At 30.3% G+C, this 11127-nt stretch overlaps 1 protein-coding gene and 1 long non-coding RNA gene across 2 annotated transcripts; one reads left to right on the plus strand and one right to left on the minus strand.

Moving 5' to 3' along the window:
- Window positions 1-386: 386 nt before the first annotated feature.
- Window positions 387-3517, minus strand: LOC105116547 (uncharacterized). The gene is made up of 2 exons (XR_840543.1): window positions 3471-3517; window positions 387-585 (listed from the first exon to the last, which is right to left on the minus strand). It is a non-coding gene; the product is annotated as an uncharacterized LOC105116547 (long non-coding RNA).
- A 1614-nt stretch (window positions 3518-5131) lies between these two features.
- Window positions 5132-7430, plus strand: LOC105116548 (probable galacturonosyltransferase 9). Its single transcript, XM_011013957.1, has 3 exons — window positions 5132-5422; window positions 5539-6777; window positions 6875-7430. Exons 1-3 carry the CDS (start codon window positions 5249-5251, stop codon window positions 7148-7150), a joined length of 1689 nt encoding a protein of 562 aa, XP_011012259.1. The 5' UTR covers window positions 5132-5248; the 3' UTR covers window positions 7151-7430.
- Window positions 7431-11127: the final 3697 nt, after the last annotated feature.

The following is an 11127-nucleotide window of genomic DNA, read 5'->3' on the forward strand; positions in this document are numbered from 1 at the left end:
TAGCATTTTTCTTTGTTTTTTAAATTATTTTTGTATTTACTTTTTTAATATTAAATTTTTTTTCTATTTAATTATTATATTTTTATGACACGGATTCCAGATTTGATAGGTTAACCCAGTTGATTCATAGTTAATTTAGATTTTTTTTCTCTTTCTTCATTAGTTTTTTTTTCTTCTTATAGGTTTTTTTTTTCTTTTTAATTAATATTTTTTATTTAATTTAGTTCACTAATATTATTTTTTTTCTATTTAGTTATAGTTTGATGCCTTTTTTTTTCTTTTTTTTTTCTTTTTATGCCTTTGACTATGAACTACACGGTAGAGTCCATAATGAAAAAGTTGATGGCTTTTATTTGTTTTTGTTTTTTTTTCTTTTTAGTTAATTTTTTTTGTTTAATTTAGTTTGTTATTGTTAAATTTTTTTATATTTAGGTATCAAACTTTTATAACACGGATCCTGGGTTTGATGGATTAATCTGGTTTCACAGGCTAGCCCAATTAATTATGGGTAACCATCAATTTTTTTTTTTTTTCTATTTAGTTATCAAATTTTCACGACACGAATCCAAGGTTTGACGTATTAACCTGGTTTGAAAGGTTAACTCAATTAATTAAAAAAAAAATTCTTTTTCTTTGTTAGTTTTTTTCTTTCTGTTGGTTTTTTTTTTCTTTTTAATTAATCTATTTGATTATCATACCTTTATGACACAACTTTGCAGTCAGACCCACATCCAAGACTATTGGGTTCAGTATTGCAATCACAGACCCACTTCAACTTGGATCATGCAAGTTTAATGTTATTATTAATAATATAAATATTACTCTTGGGTCAGGTGTTGTAACCAAACCCAAGACTCTTTGATATAACTTTGCAGAAAGACATAATATTTTTAGATCTTAGTTTTTTTTTTATATTTTTTAAGCAGAAATAAATTAACCCGCGGCATCGCGCGGGTTATGTAACTAGTGTAGGCTACAAAGAGTCCTTGTTAATAATAACATTGGTGTAATAGACTATGCAATAAATAAAAGAACGAAGTTAAATTTTATTTATAACATTTCAAATTAATATTTGAAAGGGTTTTAAAAATTTTAAAAATGTTTCTTTAGTCAAAACCCTTATTTTCTTATTTATGCATTTTTTCCTGTTTTGACGAACAATTGTTTTTTAATTAACAAAATGATTTTTCCAATAAACTTAAAGTAATTAAAATAGGTATTCACTAGAATTTTAATAATTTAAATTCATGAGAAAAATATTTTCTTTAGTCAAAATCCTTTTTTTCTGTATTAATTTATTTTAAGGAAACATATTTGTTTTTTTAATAAAAGCATGTTTTTTGAAATTCAAATTTATCATGTTTTGAAAAGAGAAAACTCTCAAAAAAAGAATAAAAAAATTATGTCTTAATAATTTTTATGTGCTTGTACAAAAAAATAAAAAGATAATTATTTAGAGAAAATTATAGAAAAATCTCACCTTAGAAGCTCTAATCTTATTTTTTTTAAAATAACATTATCATTAATCTTTTAAATATTATTGTAATTATTTATTTAAGAAATATTTTATTTTAAAATATAAAAAAATCCAAGAACCAAACACTTGGGTTTTAAAGGACAACTCAAGCACACTTAGCTGAAAATAAAAGATTTAGGTTGTGTTTGTTTTCTGAAAACATGATTTCAGGAAACCTCATTTCAAATTCTCCCGTGTTTATTTGCTATTAGAAAAGTTGGTTAACGAAAACACTTTTTAATCAAAGAAAAATTTAACTTGATTTCCAATATGGTCAACGAAAACACTTTTCAATCAAAGACAAATTTAACTTGATTTCCAATAAAGTGTTTTCTTGGAAAATTTAAATAGGAAACACTTTTTAGAAATTGTGAAAAATTGCTTATTTCCCATTACACAACCAAATATTATAAAATAATTTACTTTTATAAAATTCATTTTTATCAAGAAAACTACTTTCCACTAAACAAATAGGGCTAAACATATTTAGGTCTAGAAAAGTTGGCCAACATGCTTTTTTATATATATATATAAGTAGAAGAAATATAGTCTATTAAGTTTGTTATTTTATAAAATAGATGAAACATCGTCTGCCAAAGCACAATCTAAGTTCAAGGATTCTAAAACCCAAATTTTAACTTGTCTTCACCTAGAAACACACAAAAAATAATCATAGGAATGTCAATAATTCTATTTTCAACTTTAAAATACTCTAATTAGTTTAAAAATTGAAAAATAAAAAAATAAAAAAATCTAAAATTACAACATTTAGGTATTGAAAACAGGGGGGAATGAAGTTTTAAGATCAAAGTATAAAAATATAAAATTACAAGTACCATAAACATGAAATTTAAGAACTTTAGAAACCAAATCAAACTTCTATGAAGACTTTAAGGACCAAAATGAGATTATTGCAATATCTAGGGGTTGGAATGTGAGAGAAATGAGGTTTTAGACCAAAAAAGTAAGCACCTAAAGTTACGGGGACAAAAAATATAATAACAGAAAACTTTAAAGATTAAATTGAACTTCTTTAAAAACTCTAGAGATCGAATTTGCAACATTAAAAGCATGGAAAATGAACTTTTATAAACAAAATATAAATAACAACCTCTAGAAACTAAAGCATTATAGAATACTCTAAAACGTGTGAATTTTTCACTATAGCAGTAGTTTTTTTTTTGTTTCTTTTGTTTTATACATATAATGTATCGTTGTGCACACAATGAACAGTGAACACTTAACTTTTTTTTTTTCATTTTTGTTTCTCTTTTTTTTTTTGGTTTTGCCTATGGGTTTTTTTTTGGCCTTTTTCTTTGTGTTTTTTTTCTTTTAATGATTTTTTTTTGTTTAATTTAGTTTGTTAATGTGAAATTTTTTTATTTAGTTATCATATTTTTATTACACGGATCTTGGGTTTGACGAGTTAACCTAATTTTTTTTTCTTTTTAATCAATTTTTTTCGTTTGACCCATCGATTTTTTTTCCTATTTAGTTAGTAAATTTTTATGACCTGAATCCCAGGTTTGACAGGTTAACCTGATTTGACGGGTTAACGCAGTTGATTCAGATTTTTTTCCTTTTTCCTCATTGGTAATATGCTTATGTCTTTTGTTTGTTTTTTTTCTTATAATTAATTTTTTTTGTTTAGTTTAGATTGTTAATGTTCACTTTCTTTTCTATTTCTTTTAATGATTTTTTTTTGTTTAATTTAGTTTATTAATGTGAAAAAAAAAATTATTTAGTTATCATACTTTTATGACACGGATCTCGGGTTTGACGGGTTAATCTAGTTTAACGAGTTAACCTGAATTTTTTTTGTTTTTTTTCCTTTTTAATCAATTTTGTTTTGTTTAGTTTAGTTTCTTAATTTTTTTTCGTTTGACCCATCAATTTTTTTTTCTATTTAGTTATTAAACTTTCATGACGCGAATCCCATGTTTGACGGGTTAACCTGATTTGATGGGTTAATTCAGTTGATTCAGATTTTTTTTCTTTTTCCTCATTAGTAACAGGCTTATATCTTTTGTTTGTTTTTGTTTTTTATTATTTTTTATTAATTTTTTTTTGTTTAGTTTAGGTTGTTAATGTTTATTTTTTCTTTCCTATTTAGTTATCAGACTTTCATGACATGGATCTTGGGTTTGACAGGTAACCTGATTTGACGGGTTAGCCCGGTTAATTCGGGGTTAACCCGTCGATTTTTTTTATTTAGTTATCAAATTTTCACAACATAAATCCAATGTTTGACGGGTTAACCTAGTTAATTTTGATTTTTTCATTTTTCTTCATTAGTTTTTTTCTTTCTATTGGTTTTTTTAATTAATTTATTTAATTATTATATTTTTATAATATGACTTTACAACCAGATCTGCATCCAAAGCTATTAGGTCTGGTATTAGAGCTAGACCTACTAAGTTATGCAAGTTTAATATTATTATTATTATAAATATTATTTTTAGATCAGATATTATAGTCACATCCAAGATTTTTGGGTATAATTTTAAAAAAAATCTAATATTTTTAAATCTAAACTTTTTTATATTTTTTATATAAAAAAATTAACCCACCCGGGTTATGCTACTATTACCTTTTCAATAAGAGTGGAGTAAAACACCCACTTGTTTTTGGCTCATTAGTGACGACGACGATCACATTTGTAAGAAAATTAAAAAACAAAGCAGGACAGACGACAACTATAATTAGTGTATGACAATGATTCCATAATCTATCTGTCAAATCTTCCGTGGGGCCCCTCTCAGCTCAATTTTACAAGATCTACAAGACAAATACTACGTGGCATGATGCACCAGCACCCCCCCTGTCTTCTTTTGCCTATAAAAAATAAACCATATTTTCACCCTTGTAAATTCATCAATTGTTTATTTCTATCCCCGTAGTCTTTAATTTCCTAAATTTACCCCCTGGTTCTTAAAACAACAGCCACTCTTCTATACATACCTATATTAATCTTTTTATACCTTTTCATGCCATCATATACCAAATCCATCTCAATATCAATAGATTTTAAATCCTTTTATAATGATTACCCTATTGTCTTACAAATCTTAATTTTACCCTATACTACTAAATAAATAATTAAGAAAAGACTATTTTCTCCATTTATTTATTGTTTTCCCTCTCAAATCTCATACAAATTGTTTTCCCTCTCAAATCTCATACAAGTTAACACTTAAAATACTATAGTAAAACAAATTAAAAAAAATAGAATATATTATGACTTGGGAAAACATTGGAAAGTTTTAAATAATTATGGGGTGTTGTAGAGTGTGATGATAGTTGTGGTTTGAAGTGTTTTTTAAAAATATATCAAAATAATATATATTTTTTATTTTTTAAAATTATTTTTCATATTAATACATTAAAATAATCTAATAACATAAAAAATAAATTTTAAATTTTTAAAAACATGACTTTAACTTCCAAAAGCTGTCTAGATATAAAACCACGTTCCCAAAATACTGCCCAATTATAGAAGTGAGATATTGAATAATCTATAGGATTTAAAATACAAAACCGATCATATTTATTTATGACGAAAAATCCAAAATCTTACTATATATATAAAGCAAGTACGCGTAACTAAACACTTAAGTAGATAAGAGATGACAGATCCCTTTCGGTTTGAGATCGCCAACAAAACAACGACCTTTCCCCTCTCACTTCTTCAAGCTAAAAAAACATAATTCAGATCCTGATTAAAATCCAACAATGGCGGTGGCGGCCAGAGGAAGTCGAGGGGGAGGCAGCGGCGGCATCAACGGTGGACTCCGCACTTTTTTCTCTTACCGGATCTTCATCTCTGCCATTTTCACTCTTCTCTTCCTTGCTACTTTCTCCATTCTCTTCTCCTCTCAACATCACCATCACCATCACGACGACGACGTAAGCATCGAAACCTCACTAAAACTACATGTCTTTTGTAATATTTCAATTCAATTCAATTCGTTGACTTCATTTATTTGTTTTTTGCGTTTTTGAATGCTGGATTTGTGGAACAGTCACTGCCTAGTAGCGGAAATGCTTACGTACAACGTACCTTTTTGGCGGTTAAATCAGATCCCTTAAAAACACGATTAGATTTGATATATAAACAAGCGAATGATCACATGACTTTAGTCAATGCATACGCCGCGTATGCGAGAAAACTCAAGCTTGATATTTCTAAACAGTTAAGAATGTTTGATGAATTAGCTAAGAATTTAACGGATTTACCTTTGAAACCGAGTTATAAATCCTCGCTTTTCGAGCCGGGTAGTCTGGTGGATGAGGATGTTTTAAGGCAATTTGAGAAGGAAGTTAAGGATATAGTGAAAGTTGCCAGGTTAATGATAGTGGAATCGAAGGAGAGTTATGATAATCAGATAAAAATTCAGAAGTTGAAAGATACGATTTTTGCAGTTAATGAGTTGTTAATTAAGGCCAAGAAGAATGGAGCGTTTGCGAGCTTGATTTCTGCCAAGTCTGTACCGAAGAGTTTGCATTGTTTGGCGATGAGGCTTGTGGAGGAGAGGGTTGCCCATCCGGATAAGTACAAGGAGGAAGGGTATAAGGAGGAGTTTGAGGATCCGAGTTTGTATCATTATGCTATTTTTTCAGATAATGTGATTGCAGTTTCAGTTGTGATTAGGTCTGTGGTGAAGAATGCGGTGGAACCGTGGAAACATGTTTTTCACGTGGTTACGGATAGGATGAATGTTGCAGCTATGAAGGTTTGGTTTAGGATGCGGCCTGTGGAAGGTGGCGCTTTTGTAGGGATCAAGGCAGTGGAGGAGTATAGATTCTTGAATTCATCATATGTGCCGGTTTTGAGGCAGCTTGAGAATGCTAATATGCAGAAGTTTTATTTTGAGAACCAGGCAGAGAATGCTACCAAAGATTCGACTAACATGAAGTTTCGGAACCCCAAGTACTTGTCTATGTTGAATCATCTTCGGTTTTATTTGCCAGAGATGTATCCTAAGTTGCATAAAATTTTGTTTATGGATGATGATGTTGTGGTTCAGAAGGATTTGACTGGGCTGTGGAAGGTTGATTTGGATGGTAAGGTGAATGGAGCTGTTGAGACTTGCTTTGGATCATTTCATCGTTATGCACAGTATTTGAACTTTTCACATCCTTTGATTAAGGAGAGGTTTAATCCCAAGGCCTGTGCCTGGGCATTTGGGATGAATATATTTGATCTTGATGCATGGAGGCGGGAGAAATGCACAGAGCAGTATCATTATTGGCAGAGCCGGGTAGGTGCATCTTTCCTTCCTTTCCAACTAACTTATTTCTTACAGGATTTCTCCTTTTAATTGCCACAAAAAGTAACATAATAAATTCTGATCACAGAATGAGGAACGCACTCTATGGAAACTGGGTACTCTACCACCTGGCTTGATCACCTTTTACTCAACGACGAAGTCCCTGGACAAATCCTGGCATGTGCTTGGCCTCGGATATAATCCAAGTATTAGTATGGACGAGATCAGCAATGCTGCTGTCATTCATTATAATGGAAACATGAAACCTTGGCTTGACATTGCAATGAACCAATACAAGAATCTCTGGACTAAGTATGTAGACAATGATATGGAATTTGTTCAAGCATGCAATTTTGGCCTTTAGACAAATACCGGCCCTGCTCCATCATTTGCCAAGTAGACAGCAATGAGCTGTAAGTGTTCATACTGGATTACTTCTATTTACCAAAATTTTGGATCTGATTATTAGTTGTCACTTTCAAAGTGCTGTATTCAACCAAAATGGTTTCGTACATGCAGAAATGATTCTTTTGAATGAAATATTTTTGACGAACTCCAGCAATTCACATATTGCGCTATGAATATTTTGACATGTTACATAACTTCTATATTAACTGTAATTTCTCTTATCTTAGTTCTTTGTCTAGAAATGTCTGGGTTTACGTCCGAACTTATTGAAATATGTTAAACTTTGACATTTGATAACGAACTTTGTTGAAAACAAGGCAATCAAACTTTCTGGAGTAATACCCCCAATTTAGTTGCAGGAAGGGAGGTGTTTGTAGACAAAGATTTAATTAATATGCATATATACTTGGGAACAGATCCAGGATGAATCTGTAGTTGGCAGTGCAAAATTCTTCATCTGATGTAGAGGAAGCTAAGTAAGTTAAACAATGCTTTTTAAGGGGGGCCATGGAAGCGAAAATCTCATTATTTCTTGGACTAAGCTAAAATTTGTTAATGCTCTCCCAAGCTTGTTATGCTTGCTATATAATTCATGCAAGAACCTTTTGACTAAACTTGGCAATTCTCACTATATCATGCTTATCCAGCTTAACTAAATAGCATAAAGGCCAACCTTAGGAATTAGAGGTCACAATACGTTGTTGATACAACCAGCAGTAATTCATCTATCATGCCATCATGTGCAGTTTTCTCATTTAGTTTTGTTACATCTTGATTCCTCTATCCTTATGACCCTCGTAAACATCTTGTGTGCATGCCATGTTTTGTGCAATTTTTTATTACTCCAATAATTTTCTTCTTGTTTGTGTTAACTTAACTGCCCCAAAGATAAGAATTGTGCAATAGACATGGGTTTGTGGACTTTGGAGGTCACTTGGCATTGTTCTATCTGTTTGGTGGACATTTAAATTGAAATCTGTAAGTTGATTGTTGATCTGAAAATTGTCGGTCTATATGCAAGGTACTATTCTTTAATTGAGAACTATAAAAGATGCTTTAGGGAAGATGGCAATGCAAGTTAGAATGCTTTGGCTGATGATGGTATAAGCAATACGATGGTGCTGAGAGTGATGGTTAGTGAACAGCATCTGAAATGAATTAGGAATTCTGGACATTCTGTTTGGAGCAATGTGCTGGCCTAACCACTGTTCTGCATACTTAGAATTTTAGCTTAACCTCTAGATAATTACTTACCAAGGCCAGTTACCTCACTTTTAGGGTTGCAATCAACTTTCTCCCTCATGGAAGCGTCCAAGAACAATTTAAGATTACTTACCAACTAGGGTTCTTATAAATCTCAAATTCTAGAAACAAACTTAGTTGCAAATATTTTCTACAAGTTACTCTGAGGTTCTAAGAAAGCATTATGAAGACCTAGAGAGTATCACCTGCTACTGGATGATAAACCTAACTTGCCACAGATGCTGGAACACGGCCAGTTATGGCCACTAGATTCTCGTAATCTAACCATCAAGGCATGGGTCTGTTGGTATGGAAACCAGAGCCGGATTATGATTAAGAGTGCAAAACTTTATAGCATCATTCTACTACATGCTTTAAGGTTGTAGTAACTTTACACAAACAAGTTACATCGGGTGGATCCAGTAACCCCAATGATTTCTGCACCTAGTTCTATAGAAGCCAATCCACGTAGTCTCACCTTTGCTCCTTCAAAAAGTCCCATCTCTAAATTGAGGAGAGTGATTTTTTGAGCCCGGGGAGGATTACTAAATTGAAGAAGGTTGTCCCTTCTCTAATATATAATTTGCTGAGCTGGAGGAAATTTGAACCAAGTAATGTCTAGGAAGGTGAGAGGGAGAGAGAAGACGGCGACTGAGTTGGGTGGAGTTGCAGGCTAGGGCAACTTTGGCAGAGCTCCAGTATTTTCACAGGACCTTGGGGAGCCATGAAATATATAGAAGGTAGACGCGATAAGTTGAAAACTTCACAAACTTATTCACAATCTCTTATATTGTGATGTAGCATTTTATTACTAGTATGCATAGGTTAAGTGCACATTAAAAAACAAGAGTTCCATAATAATATTAACATAACTAGAGTTTCTATGTTATCGATATTTGTAAACCATTTAATTGGATTATGCTATTATACTTAAACAATATACTAAAACAATGAACTTATTAAGCAATTTTTTAATTTTTTTCTTATAATTAGTTTTTATATAAATGTAACTTATAATTACTTAATTATACTTGAATACGCTTCAATCAAAACCACTTGAACACTTCTTTTCAACAAGAACTAACTTCCTAAAATGGATTTCATCAATTCTTAATATACAACTATTAATCAATGCTATTAAATTAATAAAATGTTTTGAAATATTTTCTTATATGTAAATTCGACTTGCATAATATTATTTTGTTTGCATCCATCAAATTTTTATCCAAGTACAAGAATATATTGTTGTAAAAAACATGAAAAGTTTGGGCAAAAACATCTCTTCAACACTTTTTTTTTATCGGTATACTTATATGATCATTAGACTAGGTTTTGCAATTCTTATTAATTTAAAAAATCCACAGCTTTCTCAACATTTGAAAGAGTATTATAGAAAGGTAACGGAAACGTTGTACAATAGAAATCTCTAATAGTATATATACCAACAATATTCCATCAGAATATTATTGCCAAAGGCATATAACAACTGGAAAAGTATGCCGTGATGATTTCATAAAACTATTCATTTCAAAAGTTCCAAAGTAAAAAGTAACTTTTGTTGGGTTTATATATTATTCTTGCAATATCGAGGAAAAAACTTGACACTCTACTGATGCTTGGTATCATAATCTAATTTCATATTTCTCAAAATTGTTTTATAAAAAATACATTTTTATTTAAAAATCTAAAAAAAATTCAAAATTATTTTTAGAAAACGAGGAGATAACTTTATAAGCTTTAATAGTTAAAAAGCTAGAAGAATAGTCACGTTGTGATATTTTGACAATACAAACTGAAGAAAGACTTCATGATGTTGAAGTTGAAATCCAAACGCGATCAAAATTAAAAGATCAAAATTAAAAGAATTAATTAAATATAAGGACTTAATTAAATTTTCAATAGGTTTAATTGACTTAATTAAGGACTTAATTGAAGTAAAAATTAAGTTTGAAAGTTAATTGAGCAAAAATTAGAAAATCTAATCAATTTTATGGATATAGTCTCCGCAATCAAGGATTTAAATGAAGAAAAATAAAGTTTGGATGCCTAATTCAAATCAATTCGCTAAGATTGGAAGATTAGGGTTATTGTAATAGCTCGATCTAACCTGTTATATTTTGTCCGCTTTGGGCCTTACTGCTCTTATAGTTTTGTTCCTAGTGACGCGAGCCCGCGTCTGAGCCTAACACCTCAACAAGCATATGACAAATCAGCAACTAACACTATTAAAAGATTGATGTTTTCTTTCAAGTGCAGGAGTGTTGAAATAATAAATAACTCGGTAAGACTGGGGTCGAACCATAAGGAGGTTAATTGTATAAATTATAAACAATAATAATATAATAACAACAGCAACAACAACAATTATAATAATAATAATAATAATAAAGTTGATGAGAATTTTGAGATGGAAAATCAATGTGAGGATCAAACAATAATAAAAATAAATGTTAAGGTTAGAGGATCCACTAATAGTAATTCAAACAAGTATAGTATAAACTCTTTTTAGTACTCAGCTGAAAATCATATATAAAGGAGGTTCTAATCGGATTATAACTTGTTAATACTTGTAACTTATTATCAAATATTCATTATTATATTATTCGAATAATGCTAATACTTGTAAATATTATCAAATATTCATTATTATAACTTATATTAACAACAAATCAAGTTCCTTTCATAGCTTAG

The sequence above is a fragment of the Populus euphratica genome, unplaced genomic scaffold (assembly GCF_000495115.2).
Source record: "Populus euphratica unplaced genomic scaffold, PopEup_1.0 scaffold981.1, whole genome shotgun sequence".
NCBI classification, from domain to species: Eukaryota; Viridiplantae; Streptophyta; class Magnoliopsida; order Malpighiales; family Salicaceae; genus Populus; species Populus euphratica.

What these genes read in the sequence shown, in the direction of transcription:
- LOC105116548 (XM_011013957.1), top strand. Translation starts at nt 5,249, where the DNA reads ATGGCGGTGGCGGCCAGAGGAAGTCGAGGGGGAGGCAGCGGCGGCATC. An exon ending in ATCACCATCACGACGACGAC is followed by an intron (nt 5,423 to 5,538) that starts GTAAGCATCGAA and finishes TTTGTGGAACAG; the next exon opens with TCACTGCCTAGTAGCGGAAA. An exon ending in ATCATTATTGGCAGAGCCGG is followed by an intron (nt 6,778 to 6,874) that starts GTAGGTGCATCT and finishes TTCTGATCACAG; the next exon opens with AATGAGGAACGCACTCTATG.